This window comes from Leptodactylus fuscus, chromosome 2 (assembly GCF_031893055.1).
Source record: "Leptodactylus fuscus isolate aLepFus1 chromosome 2, aLepFus1.hap2, whole genome shotgun sequence".
In the NCBI taxonomy this organism is placed as follows: domain Eukaryota; kingdom Metazoa; phylum Chordata; class Amphibia; order Anura; family Leptodactylidae; genus Leptodactylus; species Leptodactylus fuscus.
This window is the reverse complement of record NC_134266.1, coordinates 154,134,976-154,153,101: the sequence shown is the minus strand read 5'-3', so window position 1 is coordinate 154,153,101 and position 18,126 is coordinate 154,134,976. Positions and strand designations below refer to the sequence as shown.

The 18,126-nt window shown below is 38.6% G+C and overlaps 1 protein-coding gene across 1 annotated transcript in view; it reads left to right on the top strand.

Annotated features, from left to right (window-relative positions):
* LOC142194092 (uncharacterized) overlaps positions 1–18,126 on the top strand; it is a 412,519-nt gene that overhangs the window by 307,065 nt on the left and 87,328 nt on the right. The window contains exons 80-83 of the mRNA XM_075263119.1: positions 2,214–2,343; positions 7,421–7,533; positions 14,613–14,752; positions 17,725–17,791. Of these exons, the coding sequence (XP_075119220.1) occupies positions 2,214–2,343; positions 7,421–7,533; positions 14,613–14,752; positions 17,725–17,791 (450 nt within the window). The remainder of the gene's footprint in view (positions 1–2,213; positions 2,344–7,420; positions 7,534–14,612; positions 14,753–17,724; positions 17,792–18,126) is intronic.

The following is an 18,126-nucleotide window of genomic DNA, read 5'->3' as shown; positions in this document are numbered from 1 at the left end:
TCTAATCTGTGTAATTAACAGCACCTGTTACTTACCTGAGGCACCTAACAGGTGGTGGCAATAACTAAATCACACTTGCAGCCAGTTGAAATGGATTAAAGTTGATTCAACCTCTGTCTTGTGTCCTTGTGTATACCACACTGAGCATGAAGAAAAGAAAGAAGACCAAAGAACTGTCTGAGGACTTGAGAAGCAAAATTGTGAGGAAGCATGAGCAATCTCAAGGCTACAAGTCCATCTCCAAAGATCTGAGTGTTCCTGTGTCTACCGTGCGCAGTGTCATCAAGAAGTTTAAAGCCCATGGCACTGTGGCTAACCTCCCTAGATGTGGACGGAAAAGAAAAATTGACAAGAGATTTCAACGCAAGATTCTGCGGATGGTGGATAAAGAACCTTGACTAACATCCAAACAAGTTCAAGTTGCCCTGCAGTCCAAGGGTACAACAGTGTCAACCTGTACTATCCTTCGGCGTCTGAATGAAAAGAGATTGTATGGTAGGATACCCAGGAAGACCCTACTTCTTACCCAGAGACTTAAAAAAGCCAGGCTGGAGTTTGCCAAAACTTACCTGAGAAAGCCAAAAAACATTTTAGAAGAATGTTTTCTGGTCAGATGAGACAAAAGTAGAGCTTTTTGGGAAAAGGCATCAACAGAGTTTACAGGAAAAAAAAGAGACCTTCAATGAAAAGAACACGGTCCCTACAGTCAAACATGGCGGAGGTTCCCTGATGTTTTGGGGTTGCTTTGCTGCCTCTGGCACTGGACTGCTTGACCGTGTGCATGGCATTATGAATGATGCAGCAGAGCTGAGTGTGCAGCAGGGTCCAGCGCATCTCTGATGTAGCATAGCTGAGTGTGCAGCAGGGTTCAGTGGTTCTCCGGTGTAGCAGCGGTTCTCCAGTGTAGCAGTGCTGGCTGTGTGCTCAGCTCAGCTGCATCTCTAGTGTAGCCGAGCTGAGCGCACGGCCAGTACTGCTACATCTCGGCGTAGGAATACATTGACCAGCGTTGATTGGCCGAATGCCATACAGAGTACAGCATTCGGCCAATCAACGCTGGTTCTGTTGGAGGAGGTGGAGTCTAAGTTCGGTCCACAGCAGTCTCTATTCTGGTCCAATCTTAGACTCCGCCTCCTCACAGGCGAGCCTCCGGCAGAACCAGCGTTGATTGGCCGAATGCTGTACTCTGTATGGCATTTGGCCAATCAACGCTGGCCAATGCATTCCTATTGGAAAAAGTCAGCTCGCTCATATCGCAAGCTGACAGGGATCCTGACCAGATAGAGCCCCAAAGAGTTGTGTGAGTTACATTCCCACCTAAATAAAGGTAATCCCTAGCTAACCCTGCCAGTACATCTATCTCTGTCTCACAGTCACATAGTTCACAGTGTCAAATTAACCGAATGTTAAATCCACCATTCATATAACTTGGAAGTCACCTGATTTAGCCAGCTAATTACTTTTTCCGATTTTATTTCAATGCCTCGTTGTCGTAGTTCCTGCCCCACCTCCCCTGCGCAGTTATTGGTGCAAAAACAGCGCCAGGGAAGGTGGGAGGGTATACAAATTTTTAGTGCGTTTTCCTCGTGGTATTCGATTGGAATCGAATATCTCGAACGGCCTGATATTCGATTGAATATCTATTCAATCAAACAGTGTTCGCTCATCTCTAATAATTACATGTTTCTTATTGAGCTAATCATGAAGCGAGTCTAGTATAGGAGTCAGATATTCAATCCAATGGAGAGCATTATGTCCTTGTGCAAGTGACCATACAGGCTGGCAGCATTTAAAGGAAGCACTGCACCCACTGGGACTGCCTTTCCAGGTTAATGACCAATCACTACCTTCTACATCACAGATACATGATAGGTCCGTGTCCAACACGAATTGTCATATTTATTGATGAAAACGTAAATTGAAAAATGTCATCGATGGGAAGGGGTTAATGGTTATAATATAGGTTAATTTTTAGGCACATTTCTTTCCTTCAGTGATTTTTTTTTTCTAGCAGTCTATGAACTATTCTAGCAGAACTTCCACACTGTGAATTGCTTCAAACTTTTTGAGAAAATCAAGTGTTTTGAAAATAAATGTGTGAAATTATAGTATTTATGTAGATATTTTAATTAAAATGATACAAATACTACATTGTGCACGACACAATAGATGCTACATACAGTGGTGAAAATAAACTTTTTGGTTTCTTACAGATGGAATAGCAATGTTCCCTGGTCAGCCTCAGACCAGACTGGTGAAGCCCCATGACTTCAACATGTCTCCTCAAAGCATAAGTAAAATAATGGATTTTTTAACCAAGGCAATGTATCAAGTCATAATTCAGTGAGTATTGTAACACAGATTAAGGAATATCCTCTAATATTGGAACAATCCAGTATGGGGAATGGAATTGGCTACATTAATTTTATAGTATAGTATAATGTGGTTTGTGTTTTAATCTTGCTCAGTTGTTTTAGTGATATGTATAAATAGCATTGTGGCCAGAGTAAGTGTATTTTACCTGTATATTCAGTGAGGTTGGATGTTACATGTTGTGCATGTGACATTTATGGAATAACTTTTCACATAAAGACTACATCGCATGAGAATGGGTTCTGAGAAATTTGTGTTCATCTAAAGTCATGTAGTGGACATTCAAATCCACAACATGCTTCGTCTGTTATGAATTTCCAATTAACAAAAGTGGATTTGTCTGCATTTTGAGTAATTTCTGTAGAAAACTATACGGACATGTCCTTCAGTACTTTTCTTCTTGTCTGGATTGGTCTTTTTTATGAATTAGTTTCATAAGAAATTAGACTACCCAAAGGTTCACCAAATCATATTTTTATTATTTAATACTGCTGCTGAGGGACCCTTAAACATAACAAACAATTACTCACCTCTCCCTGGGCATCTGCTTCCAGCTCCATTACTCTATATACAAGTCCTGAGCTGTTTACCAAAGGGGATGGGTAACTTTAAAATGCTTTGTCTCCAGTTGAATACCACATAGAACAGTGGTTTTGGTTTCATATAAAAGCTAAGATTTTCAGCTCACCTGGCATAAACTACTGCACATAAAGCTCACATTACTGACACTGTCTAGTATTAGTAATATCTCCGATTGTATAAACCCAGAGAGACAGCTATTTAAAGTCATGCTTCCATTTTGACAACTTCTACATCTCTGTATACTGGCAATACTCAGAGATTGGTAAAAAAAAAAAAAAAAAAAGTACTTTACAAAAATGTAGACCACACAACCTTTACACAATAGTAAAAACAACAAGTGCAATGACAGTAAGATTTGCCCACTGACATAAAAAGTTGTCTGGATTTTCTGCAAAAGGAAATTAATAAACGGTACCATATACTTTAATCATGAAATTTACTTCAATGTTCTGATTTCAGACCCTTTTCCCTATTTAAGAATCGGTAGTTATGCAATGGTTCCATCACTCTTTTTTTGTATCATTGGCATGCTTAAAGGGAGGGCTTCTGTCTGTCTAAGTTCATTAACCAGACCAGCCCTTTCTTTGTTATGCCTTTTGCAGAGACAGAAGAATGGCTTACTTAGGTAATGAGCTGATGCTGACATTTAGCAACCTATAAGCTTAGAGAGAGAAGGGAAGTCCACTGTATGCTTCTATATTTTGGAACAAAGTGATTGCTTCGTAGAACCTGAGAGATCGTCTAAAATCAGAACATCGGGGTAGAGTTCATAGTTAGAATCCATAAGTACTGTATGTTTTATTATTATTTAATTTAATAAAATATTCAGACACCTTTTGATATCTCTGGACAGCTTCTTTATATAATGGTATCTCTAAGATGCCCATAAGAGACAGGAAATAATAAGACATGTCTTCATAGTGCACGTCTGCTTTTAGGGCTTTTAATCATAATTCTAGCAGTCCAGTACAATAAGTTTAGTTAATGAACATTATGTGGTTTCCTAACATTCACTTGAAGTGCACATTATATTTAGAAAAGCCAAACATATATTATGCTTATGATGCACGTGAGACTTAAATTAGATTCATTTTTCATACGCTCATTTATATAGCACTCAAGAGGAAAATAATCATTCCAAATGAACTTCCTTTCCAAAATTGTGTCTATAGTATTAAAGTAAATAGTAAAGACAGACAGTAAAGCTTCAATTAATCATCAGCTGGGAAAATATCAGAATGGGTATTAAAATAATAAATCTTCTTATTGATATTAATTAACATGAAGGGTACAATGGTAATTTAGCCCAGAACACAATGGGTTAAAATACGTTTTCATGCTTAATCTGGGGCAATGCTGACATTTTAATAGCAGTGGTATAAAATAAATAATTTTGGATAGAATAGTAAACTCTGTTATGAGAATATTGTGAAAAGTAAGCATCCATATAAAGGATAAAGGGCCCGCCTACATGTGTATATTAAATTATAAGTAATTTATATATTTTAGCTGTGGTAGCAAAGTATTCTTTATTATCTAATAGGAAAATCTTTAATACTGAGGACAGTGTTAACCATTTTGTACTGTGCAATTTATTACATAATGGATGTAACTATAATGTCCTCACAGTACATTGGATTCCAAATTCTCAATATTCAGAGTTCAAAATACAATAACATAATATCATCATTGCCTGTTGTAATATTCTGAAGAATACAAAGCATGAAACAGCATCAGTTGTTTAAAAAGAGCAGTATTCATGACCAGCTCAGAAAAGGTATTATAAATTAATGTGGTCAAGGTTCCTTATCACAAAGAAGCGATATTAATCATAGTTTGTAAAAAAAATGTATTTCTACAAAAGGTTGTCTTAAGGCTTGCTTAGACAGAATTGAAGAATAAATAGTACCTAAATGTAAATATTAGCAGTTGCATTCTGGTCCAATGAGCCATTGGACCCACTGCCTACCCACCGCATGTTGACTCTCCACTTAATGATCAGGCATAAACAGAAAGTTACAGCCAGAACAATGCTGAAATCTGGAAAGGGAAGTAAACGCTGAACCCCAGATATGCAATATTAACCCTCTCACTGCCTCCACTAGGAATATTACCATTAAAGGGGAAATACCCCAACTAAGAAAATGAGACTAAAGGCAGGATATACTTGTTATGTGAATGAAGGAAAAGGTAGTTGTGCAATTCCCTAGTGCTGCTGCTGGAACAATGGAAGAAGCAGAAGACAGACAGTGAGCCCTAAACTCAACCCAGCTTGTGTCTATACCTAATTGCCACACTGTCCTAATGACAGGAGCAACTGGGTGGTGATTCCTACTCTGAAATTGTCACACAAAACAAGACAGGACAAAGCAACACAGAAGTGAAGTCAGCAAGCCAAGGGTCAAAGCCAGAGAGACAAAGCAGTACAAAATAATAATCCAAAAGAGTACTCACAATGGAATCCAAAGGTCAGAGGTCAGATATACAATAGTAGCAGACAGAGGAGTTTAGCAGAGATAAAGTCTCAGGACAGAGTCACAATAGCTAGCAAATCTGTGTGGGCTGATGACCTGTATATAGGAAGCCCAGTACCTGCTCCATACTTAATTGGTAGTCAGGTTATCAACCACACAGGCAAGGCTAAGATTAACTATTTGATGGACAGAGAGAAACAGGAGATGGCTGTGGTGGAAATTCAATTACAGAGGATAGGTAATAGAGCAGCGGTCAGACAGAGTAACAAAGACTTTAAGCAAGGAACCAAACTGTACATGCTTCCTGCGCCACAGTGTGTGAGTGAAGGGTGGCACAGAGACCCAAACAGGCAGAGAAGTTACATTCTGCACATGTCTTTTTCAGTTTTCATCTATTGCAATCAGGGGTTGCTGGTACATAAGCAGTTATATACTCAGTTCTTATGTTAAATGAGAATCTTATATAAGCCATTTTGTTTCTAATGGATCCAGTCACTATCTATTTTTGATGAAATATGACAGTAGATGAAATGGCAAGCTATTTATCCAAGCAATTTCAAGCATGAAATACTTGCTGAGTTGTTTTCATACTAATAGTGCACCGTATATCTCAAATGAAGAGATCTTATCTTACAAAGAAAGGAACATTATAGCTTTTTTTTTTTTTTTTTTCAATTGGAGATGATTCCTATATGATCAGTGTAACCTGAGGAGTTGGATCCAACCTGATGGACATACTGTCCTTTTTGCCTAAAACTAATAAGGCAAGCAACAGTGAGGCAAGCAGCAAACAATACTGGTTCTTGCAATATTTCGATATTCATTGTGAGACACACAATTGGTACAACTTAATGCCGTTGGTGCCCCTGTGAAGGATTTCACTTTTCCAAGCCACTTGGCAACCCTGCGATCACCCTTCTTACCATCCACTCATGCCCTGTGAGTGACAAAGTTTATAGGATAATATGAAACGAGCTTTATAAATTTTATATATTTAGTAACCCGAGTGAGTCGGTACTAGCCACTTACATATACAGAGTACACATCAGAGGACCATCAAGCAAATACAGGTAAAAGCACAATACAATACAGAAAATAAAATGGGAATAAAAGATAGAAAAGAATAATACCAAATGAGGTTATGGTCTGCTTTGCTGGAACCTTACTCCTAGGCCTCAGGGCAATTTCTTCAGTCAGTAGCCAAGCATATGTTCACCTCCTTCCCAGAATCAGAACTCCCCCTTGCCTCTTCAGGTAAGACCATATACCTCTCCCAGTCTTCTCCCTGATTGATGTCATTAGGGGGTGAAGTCCAGCTCCCCAACCTGAAACCCAAAGAACTAAGAACAGTCATAATACCCCACCAGATGACCGTAGTGTCAGGTGAGGGGTCTGATGGGGTTCGTGGTGAGACCCCATTGTGTAGACACCAAGGATGACATCCCAATCCCCTCTGGGTAATGAGTTCAGTGTCTGGACCCTGCACTCAACAATAACATGTCTGGATTTGAATGGTTCATCTTCGTCTTGTGCACCAGAGGAATTTAACAGTGCAACTGTGGGAGGTTCTCCTGGGGAAATATTATCATAACATAACACCATATTATCTTTGTAGTTTTGGCTAAAGACATGGAGTCTAGGTTTTGTGCGTTAAGCAGGGTTACAATACACATAATCCCAGGGGTCTTCTGCTGTAATAATCAGATGAGCATGGGTATGCTAATGGAACAACAAAAGGGTCTTGATACATCAGACAGGGTTTGCTTACAGAGCAAAACTACCACATTCCTGAAGCCAAAAGGGCATATATGAACAAGTGAGATTACATCAAATAAAAAAGACATGCCTGAAAATACATAACTGGAGCTTTCATCATCTCACCCCCCCCCCATCATGACCTCCACCTTGCGTCTTTTTGTAGAAGGGAAATGGCAGATGTTTTTGTACTTGACCATCCAAATCTAATTTGTGGAATTTTATTTCTTGTACAGGAGTTTACTCCCTGAGCATAGTATCCAGGCATGTGCCCTCCTTTTCCTCTGCACAGAACAAATGGAAAATAATAAAGTCATAACAGAGGAGGAACTTGCTTTTTTCTGCAAAGGTACAGTTAATATCTGTTATGTATTTAAAGCGTAACTAAACTTTCGGACATCTTTTGCTTTCTCGCAGTATCTATGTTATTAATACATTTTATAATATACTTTGTCAACACATTTTTCATCATTTCTGTAAAATCCTGCATTTTTTTCACTCTTCCCCTTGCTTCTATAATCAAAACTTTTAGCAGGAGTATGGGCTTGGAGTACAGGGCTGTGTAGTGGAGAGATGCCCAAACTTGCTTTTTGAGTCATATGAAAGAGGAGACACTAAGGTTGCAGTGCTATCTAAATTATTTCCAGAGATATCACTAGTTGAAAACACAGTTGTGATTAAGATAATTATATGCAGAGGTATAATATATATGATATAAGATTCTTAATCCCGTGATATCTCAGGAAATTATTTCGACACCATATAACACCAACAGCAAGATTGTATGTTTAATAATGTCCAAGATATAACTGTTTGAAGTGATCATCCCCTCATTCTTTACATATTACATAGTCCCTACACAGTAACATTTAGTGAGAGGCAGGAAAAAAGGGACAATTTTTCTTCAAAATTCATTAACCATTTCCAAGATCGACCATTGGGTATATTCTGGAAAGTGGTTGTCTAGTTCTGCAAGGGCGTACCGGTATGTCCTTGCAGTTTTCACAGCTGCATGAAATCGTGCAGTTGCAGAAATGGGGAGCAGGTTGTAACTACAGCTGGAGCTCTCCTAGAGAAGGCAGGGAAGGTTTATTACTGTCCCTGCCTTCCCAATCGCTGTGTACATAGGTATCAATGAGCGCTGTATACACAGCTATGGGCATCGCCATGATGCAACTCCCCTCTGACACATGATGGTGACGGTGGACACATGATCTGCTGGAATCAGAATCTGTAGAGCTACTGGTCCTACAAGAAAGGTATATATGAACAAGGGAGACCCAGGTAGGCTCTGTAGTTATGGGCAGGAGGCTAAATGTATCAGCCTCAGTTATAGGGGAAATCAGCCTCCCCCATCACAACAATAGAGTTCAGATGTCCCTAAACGTCTATTATGACCTTATGGGGACACAGTGTGAATGAATGAATGAAATGACTAGAATAGTATAAATAAATAATACATCAATAATGCGCCCCTATTATAGGTTCTAGCCCCACCCCCGATGACACCATACAAAATAAATATTTCCATAATGTAGATGGAAAACTGTTTTAAAAAGTTTTTTAGTAGCACTTTGTACTATTAAATAAAAAAAAAATGAAAAGTGAAAAACAGACACAATTTCCCTTTCTCCTCTTTTGTTTATATTTTCCTGGATATAGAAAAAAAAATTAAAGAACAAAACAAAAATTAAAAACAACATAAAAATAAAACCCTATGTGTCACAGAAAAAAGACGCAGACGTTAGTTGAATGATAAAAATGTTACAGCCCTCAAAACTGCACATACAAAAACCCAAAAATGTGCTCCTGAACCAGAAATTAGACTGATTTTGAAGTGGTTAAAGAGGACCTTTCATGGGTTAGGGGCACAGGCAGTTCTATATACTGCTGGAAAGCTGACAGTGTGCTGAATTCAGCGCACTGTCGGCTTTCCCGATCTGTGCCCCGGGTGAAGAGCTATTGGTCCCAATACCATAGCTGTTCACAGTCAGAAGGGCATTTCTGACACTCTGTCAGGACCATCCTTCTGTACAAACAGCGCCAATAGCGCTGTACAGGGTGAGCAGGGAGGAACGCCCCCTCCCCTCTTGATAATACTGATCTATGGACGAGCACTGTGAGGATAGGGAGGGGGCGTTCCTCCCCGCTCACACTGTACAGCGCTATTGGCACTGCTTGTACAGAAGGACGTTCCTGACAGAGTGTCAGAAACGCCCTTCTGACTGTAAAGAGCTACGGTACCGGGACTGCTAGCTCTTCACCCGGGGCACAGATTGTGAGAGCCGACAGTGCACTGAATTCAGCGCACTGTTGGCTTTCCAGCAGTATATAGAACTATTAGTTTCACTAAAGTTTCATTAAAGAGGACCATGAAAGGTCCTCTTTAATTAAACTAATACAGCCAGAAAATGAAATGTTGTCCGAGTGTTTTGTTAAGCTTTAAAGGCGTTGTCCAGTTTCACCAAATAAATGTTATTGTTTGTATATTGAAAATCTATATAATTTTATAATATGGCTAGTCCCTAGTCATGATATAGGTACACAGCTCATTACAAGACAGACCTCTGATTGCTGAGCTGTATCTGTAATTAGCTGTGTTTCTATCACATGACTATGGGATGATTTTTATTCACTGGAAATAAACAAGGAATGACAGTAAGCAAAGTTCTAGGAAACCATGAGGAATTGATTCAAAAAGTATAGTGGAAATTGAATAAATTTTAATTCTAAAACAATAACATATTTCCTGAAACTATGAGGACTAGAAAAACACCCATAGGCTGCATTCACACTGAGTAACATTGGTGTTTTTTGTGCTTATTTTGGCATGTAGCGCCGCGTTTACGCCGCGCTATTTTGCGGTGGCGTTGTGCGGCGTAAACGCGGCGCTACGTGCCAAAATAAGCACAAAAAACGCCAACGTTACTCAGTGTGAATGCAGCCTTAGAGTTTACTGCGGTTTTTTAAACCAAAGCCAAGAATGGCTATAGAAGGAATGGGAAATATATAGGAAGCTCTTATACTTCTACCTTCGGCTTAATCCATACTTAGTTTTGGTTCAAAAACCGAAACAAAATCTGCAACAAAAAAAGCTGTGTTTCCGCAACATGGGGTCTCAGCCTTAAAGGGAGTATTGAGTATTTACTGTGTTACAGAGCACATTACTGTAATAGACACCATACTTTTGTTATGTATGTCATTTTTGTAGATTTGAAGAAAAACAACTTTGAAGTCATATGTAAATGAAGTAGTTGGGGCACTGAGGGAGGATCTTTAGCTCTGGGAGAACTTCTCATGCTGCTGATTAAGATGGGTGATGTCATAGCAGTGGGCAGATCCTCTCCCACTGTTTGAAGTGGCACAGGCAGGAGATGTTAGGGATCAAAATGGTTAGAGCTGAAGACTCACCCCCAGTGCACTAACTGCCTTATTTGAATAAGACTTAAACGTGTTTTTTCTTCAAATCTACAATAGTGATATACATAACAAAATAAGTTGTTTATCACTGTAATCTGCTCTGTAACACAGTTGTGAGAGTTGACCATGCTTGAGGGAGATGGTAGAGTCCCTTTAGGGCCCGTTCACAGGGGCACAGAGGAGGTGGATTATGGCGCGTAATCCACATCATAATCTGCCCCCTCACAATGGTGGTCTATGTAGACCACCAGGCTACTTTTTTCTGTGAGTGGCATGTTGTCACTCACGGAAAAAAGAAGCGAGCTGTCCTCTCTTCAGGCGGATTCCGCGGTAGCACCCTCCGGAGTCGACCCATTCATTTGAGCCGACTCTAGAGGGGGAAGCTGCGACTCTCGGAAGCTGTGACAGTTGTGGCAGGCGGGTTTTGACTCGAGAGTGACGCAGCTTCCCGCGTCACTCTCAGTGCCAAAATCCGCTATTACGCCCCACGTGTGATCTAAGCCTTAATGAACCTTATGACATCTATCTATCTATCTATCTATCTATCTATCTATTTCACTATCTATATGTTCAGTATATGTCTTGTTATACTGTAATCTACAGACATACATTTCACATTCAAAGTTCTCCATAGACTTAAAGGAGTTGGCCACTTTCAGACCAATATTGCCAAACAAATGTACAATAAAAAGATATACAATTTTCCAATATACTTTCCGTATCAATTCCTCACAGTTTTCTAGATTTCGGCTTGTTGTCATTTATTCTGTTACTTCTAGAGGATAAAACTCTGACCATGGTCATGTGATTTACGGTCCATGGTCATGTGATCAGTACACAGGTGCCGCTTGTTATAGTCACAGCACAATAATCAGACATCAGCCTGGTAATCAGCTGTGCACCTGTGTACTCATCACATGACCATGGACCGTAAATCACATGACCATGGTCAGACTATTATCCACTAGAAGTAACAGAATGAATGACAGCAAGCCGAAATCTAGAAAACTGTGAGGAATTGATACAGAAAGTATATTGGAAAATTGTGTATCTTTTTATTGTACATTTGTTTGTCAATATTGGTCTGAAAGTGACCAACCCCTTTAAGGATTACAATAACCTGCTAAAGGGAGTATAGTTTTGTAAAAGAAAATTCTAATAAGAATCATTCTGGAAATGAATATACACATTGATAGTATAGAAGCAGGTAGACAGAATAAAAAGAAATAAAGCTCCTCTTAACTGCAATGTTTTACTCAGTGGCTGGAGAACGGGACTGCAATTAATAGAATAAATGGAATTATTCAGTGCAGACTGATTCTCAAGAGTCTTGCTCAATCCATATCACAGCAACAAGCAATGAAATGTTAAGTGTGTTGTATTTGTATTCCTTGAAGAGGTTGTATGATACGTTTACTTGTACATTAAATCACAGATGAAGACAGAAAAATCCACTTTTCCTGGCAGCATCTTTCAACTAGTGCCATTCACTTATCTGTTTGATAGTGCATTTACTTTATTATTCATTATGTTTTCCTGCTCCAAGTACTGATCAGCAGTCATAATGTTTCTTCACATCCACACAGCCCTGATTAAGTCTTGTGAGATCATATTCTTTTGACCTACTTGGAATACAGGATTTTCTACACATTGAGGATCCATGTAGCATGTGCTTTACATATATTTAGCACTCTCATATTATTCTGCAGATTTAAAGTATAAAAAGTGTTCACTTTAGAATGACCAAATGCTTAATGTGAATGTCTGGTCTATATATATTTACTAGATTCTGTTCTCATTAACTTAACAAGCTATCTTTATAATGGTCAGAGCTATGATTCTCTGTTACACAACTACAAAAACCCTGTTTATACATGACGATAAAGGGTTTTCTAGTTTCACAGTATTGATGCACATCAATATCAGGGTCTGACTCCAAACAGTTGACTGGTAGAGGTGTAGGAAGGAACTGCACTGCTCAGACTATAGATGGGTTCATCTACCTGCATGTGGACTTCTTAGTAATGACTTTATACTGGTATTATAGTTGTCCAAGTCAATTGAATGGGACAACTGGTGCCCAGAGAATACAGTATATCCGATTTGTACCATTCACTTGAATGCACGGCTAGTTGTAAGTAGACATGTGCAGGTTGAAAATCCCATGTCAACAATGAAGAATTCTTCATCAGGCTAGTAAGTGTAGGACCCCCACTTATCTGATATTAATGGCCTATCAATGCTGAGAAACCAGAAAACTACTATAAACTATACATTTTGGCCACCTGCAATTGTCAATTGGGAAAGACTAGGACCTTAAAAATTGTAATGAACTAGGGGGCTGATTTATCAGCCTTGAACACCAGATTTCTGTCACATTGTTTGGTGCATATATCTTTTTGAAATGTAAAAATTGCTAGGTTTCAACATTTTTTGTCTCCTCACTTGCATAGGGTAGGGATCAAGTAAAATACTGGCAAGAGTTATAGGTAAAATCTACCCCGACCATTGGCTGGCTTAAGTTTTAATTCTGGCATGCTGGACCTCCTGAGATACGCACAAAAGTATTATGAATTAGTTAATGAAGTGCTGGTCTTAAAAATGGGCTCCTAGGTGCCCAAGAATCCCCAAGTGGTAGCTGCAGGAAGGCAAATTTGTATTATTTAACTGTTTGGCTATATAACAGATTCATAGCACCATATCAGAAAGCCAAACTTCTAACTACGGTAAAGAAATAAAGATAAAAAAAAGACTGACCAGCATAGAATGTTGGTTTTAAGTACATGGTGTTAAATGACTCTTTAAGGGATTTTCTTGGTTTTTAAAAAAAAAAAAAAAAAAAAAAGTTTAATAATTAATCTTGGAAATTTCTTTTGAAAAAATCAGTGGAAGAGATTTATCCTAAGGGGAATTTTTTTAAAGTTAGGGTTGCTGCAATTTGTACCAGAGGTGTCAAATGTTGCATTATGTTGAAAGCTACAGTGCATCGACATAGTTGTATCACGGATTCAAGGATGTTTATAATGTTTAACTCTGTACTAAATTTATCAAGTCAAGTTTTAGGTTATGTTTAGAGATGAGCGAACACTGTTCGGATCAGCCGATCCGAACAGCACGCTCCCATAGAAATGAATGGAAGCACCTGGCACACAGACTTTGCCGGCAGCCGGCCGCTTAACCCCCCGCGTGCTGGCCACTTCCATTAATTTCTATGGGAGCGTGCTGTGAGCGTGCTGTTCGGAACAGCTGTTCCGAACAGTGTTCGCTCATCTCTAGTTATGTTCACATAGAGGAAATAGGTTGCCGAAACATTTTCTGCTATGTGAAAATTTTGAGCCGCTCACCGAGATGGAATGCCAATGCTACATGAATGGGCCTACACTGGAACGTGTCTCGAGCTATGGACGCCGCGACTAATTTAGCCGCAGAATTCGCAGTAAGATAGGGCATGTTGCTTCTTTTTTAAGCTACTAGCTAGCGGAAAAAAAGAAGTGAGCGGCTCCCGTTGAAGTCAATGGGAACTGTTTTTGGCAGCGGATTTTGAGGTGGATTCCGTGTCAAAATCCACTGCCAAAAAACTCTGTGTGAACTAGCCCTAACAATATCAGGCTAATACTGGGAATGCCAACAACAGCGGGGAATGAAGAGGAATTATTAAAAATATATATCCACTTGCGGTGCCATATTATCACGTTACATCTGTGTTGGGGGTCTCCAAACAGTCGCAGCATGCGTTCAAAATTGCCTGAAGAATAAGTCTTGCGAGTCCGATTTTTCGTCTACTGGTTTCAGTTTAAAAGAACGGATACCTGATGGATTCCTTTATAGTTAATTGGGTCTGCCTATCTGTTGTTCTGGTCCTCTGATGGACCAGAACAACGGATAGGCTGATGCTAGCATGAACCCAGCATCACAGAAATATTTAGATTTTAATAAAGTATTTTACTTGAGTATTTTTTAAGTATTAATTAAAATATTAATGTATTCCTTGTTTGATAACACTTGCAGGGAGACATGCATTCAATAAAACAATATGGGAGGACTATAGCACCAACACAAATCCACCAACATGGCTGCCGTCTGAAACATGGGAGGAAATTGTAGCTTTATCTGCCACATCAGTGCACTTGAATAAGTTATCTATACAGGTAATATAAGAAATGTTTTATATATATAAAATGATATTACAAAATGATAGTAACATGACCCAATTGATTCAAAGACAATGTGTAACAAAGTCTTATGATTCGCCAGTCATACATGTACTGGACTGTAACGCAAATCAGACATGACACAGGGGTTGCATGTGTTTTATCATCCCATAGTATTATTGATATTTATAATTTATTATGAACCATGTAAAATATGTTCCAGACATTGCTGGAATAGATTGCAGTTTTTACACAGTGCCAGGACTTGGAGCATTACTAATAGAAGTGCCTAGATGTTCTCTGCAGTTATGTAAAAGCTTAAAACATTTCTTACAAGACACAGTACTGTACTATAAAGTGATGTGAACATAACTCTCAATGAAAACATATCAGCTTTAGCCACTTAAGATCCTTTTTTTAGTCCTAATTTGTCACAAATTGTACAGCAAGTGGAAGAAAAGAGACTGTTGATTGCAATCAGGAGATTCCACTGACGATGACTTCACAGATGTCTGCTGCTTAGTATAGTAAGGTTATGTGCACACAGTCTGCTGCCATATGTGGATGAGACCCCATCAACCTATTATGGCAATGGGTGGACTGTTTGTGATTGTATTACCATTGGCCACAGAGGGACAGCTTAGACCATGTCATCTTATCCGAATACTGCCCTTCAGTATTAGACCACTTCGGGATCAGTGTATGTGGTATGTCTTTGCTTTAATGTATTGGATCATTTGTGCAACAGGGTAATGAACAACAAATTCTTTTTTTACAATTGTTGATCATTTTATTAATGAGGGACATTATACTTATACAAATATTTATGCATCAAATATCCAACACATTTTTTGCATAGAGTATCAGGAGTGTGACCACTTCCTGTAAAAATAATTTTCAGTCATTGAACATAAGGATGTCAGATCTCTTTGGGTCTGACATCTGTCCTAGCAGCCCCATAAGAGTGGGTAGAACACTGGGCACGCACGTGTACCCGTATTTTATTCACATAAAGCCAGTTGTCAGTCACAACCCTGGCAATGTAACCCTTGTTCTGTAGATAGGCAATACGTCTCATTGCTGTCATAATCCCTGTAAAATAAGTTGATTAGTCAACATGGACTGGTAAACACACTCCAGTGACACCAAAATAGTCTTGCATATTTTCTAAACTGAATTTATAGCACTTTAGACCCCTATGGTTATAGATTTAATAGATCTCTGGTGGATGTAAATGTTTCATCAAGATCTAGATTAGTTAAAGTGCAACTAAGTCTTCAAATAACCTTAGATTTTCTGACAGCATTTGCATCATCAATATATTTTGCAATAGATTTCATATTCTATACATTTTGTTAACCGATTTTGGCTTCTTTCTGTGAAATCCTGCAGTCTTTATACTTTGCTTTATTTCTGTACTAAGAGTTGTACACTGCTTTCATTACGTGTTCAAGTGTATAGGCTCTTGAATAATGCAAGGAAGCTGAGACTGCGGTCCACTTCCAACAGTTATATCTTAAAACTTACAAAGGTGCTTTTGTTGTGATATAAAAGAAGAGATTCTCACCAACATTGAAGTTCTATCTTTAAAATTTACATTGATATCACCAGCTGAAAACACAGCCGGAATTATCATATTTATATGCAGCTGCTCCTAATCCTAACTGTATTTTAGCTAGTGATATCTCTGGCAACAATACAGGTATAACTGTGATTTTAGAGTCTGATGAAACCCCATTTTAAGTATTTTAACATCTGAAATACGTATGTTTGAAGTGACATTTCCAGCCTGATCTTCCCTGCATCATTGCGCCAACCTCTTATAGTGTGAACTATATACTGTAAACATGGCTGTGGATGGCTGTTACATCCATCAGGAGGGTAGCTTTAACCTTGTTGTCTTGGTCTTCACATTGTTTCTTTCATTTTGCACGTTTTACAAGTAAATTCCTTTTCATTGTTCATTTTTACTCACTCTCTTTCTGCATATTAGATGGCATGTGATCCATTCTAATTACACCGAGGCAGTAAACCACAGTCATAGTAGGATATCCTACATTCTGCTAGAATCTTTCCTCATTTCTTCCATATATTGTATGGCATGGTTACCGATTTTATTGGTACAATGGTAGTTAACCATAGTGACAGTACTACTGTCTGGTCCTAATTAAATATTGCCATACACTTCTTCTTTACACCCACAATATGGAATTTGTTTAATGTGGTTTATGGATATTTTGAGTGATGTATACAGTATACCACTAATTTTGCAACTCATGTTTTATCATGGAACATCACATCTTACAATATCTATTATACCTACAAATTTGGCTTGATAAAGGTCAATTACAACCTAAATGTCATCCTGTGAATCTGTAGATATTGATATAATTTGGCTCATACATTTGGTGGATGAATACTCATCAAATACTCAAATGGTGTTAACCCCCCCCCCCCAATAAGCTCTGTTATGCTTCCAACTATATGTTATTGGTATGTGCCGTGGTTTTGCTGTACATTGACCTTCCCTCTATTACACAAGAGCCCATCCCTCCCACTTAATGAAAGAAATGTATAGATTTCAGCTGTCAATAGAGAAAGAAGAGAAAGAATAAAAAAGTAGAGGATTTCACCGAAAGGAGACAAACTTTGTTAAGAAAGTGTATTACAAAATTTATTAAAGAGGTTGTCTGGAGTTAAGGTTTGTATGGCCTGTCCTCAAGATAGGCCATAAATACCTGATTGGTGGGAGATTATTAGTTGGAGGATAGGCCATAAAAATCTTAAGCCTGGACAATCCTTTTAGTGACCCATATGCTACCAGAAAATCAAAAGTTGTTTAAAAGCTTAGTTACACTTTACACATGGGTAGTATACACCTAAATGAAGCCTTAGAATAAATTCCCATCACCTCTATTCACATTACATTGTTGTCTGTGGTGTTTGTAACAATGCTTTATTTGTTATAGATTGCTGAGAATCCGTCAGAGTGGGAGAAATGGTATAGAATAGAATACCCGGATGCTGAAATTTCAGGTAAATTGTATTGAAAAAGTAAGAGAATCAGAGCTACATGGAAGTATAGATATCTAGCCCGCTTGTGGTCTTGCTGAACCAAACTTAGATTGATAAAGGGGGATATTTTTTCACTTTGGCAATAATTTTTTACAGTCTAAATGGTTATAGATTGGGAATGATTGCTGCAGCATTATTCTCATGTTCACCATCTTTTCAGGTCAGAGTGTTAACTACATAACCAAATAGACATGTAAAGAGGTTTTATTTACTTTCAGCTCCTTACCCAGGAGTATATTAGACTGCAGCATCTTTATACATCTACACAGGAGACAATGGATATGCAGAAGGGTTTT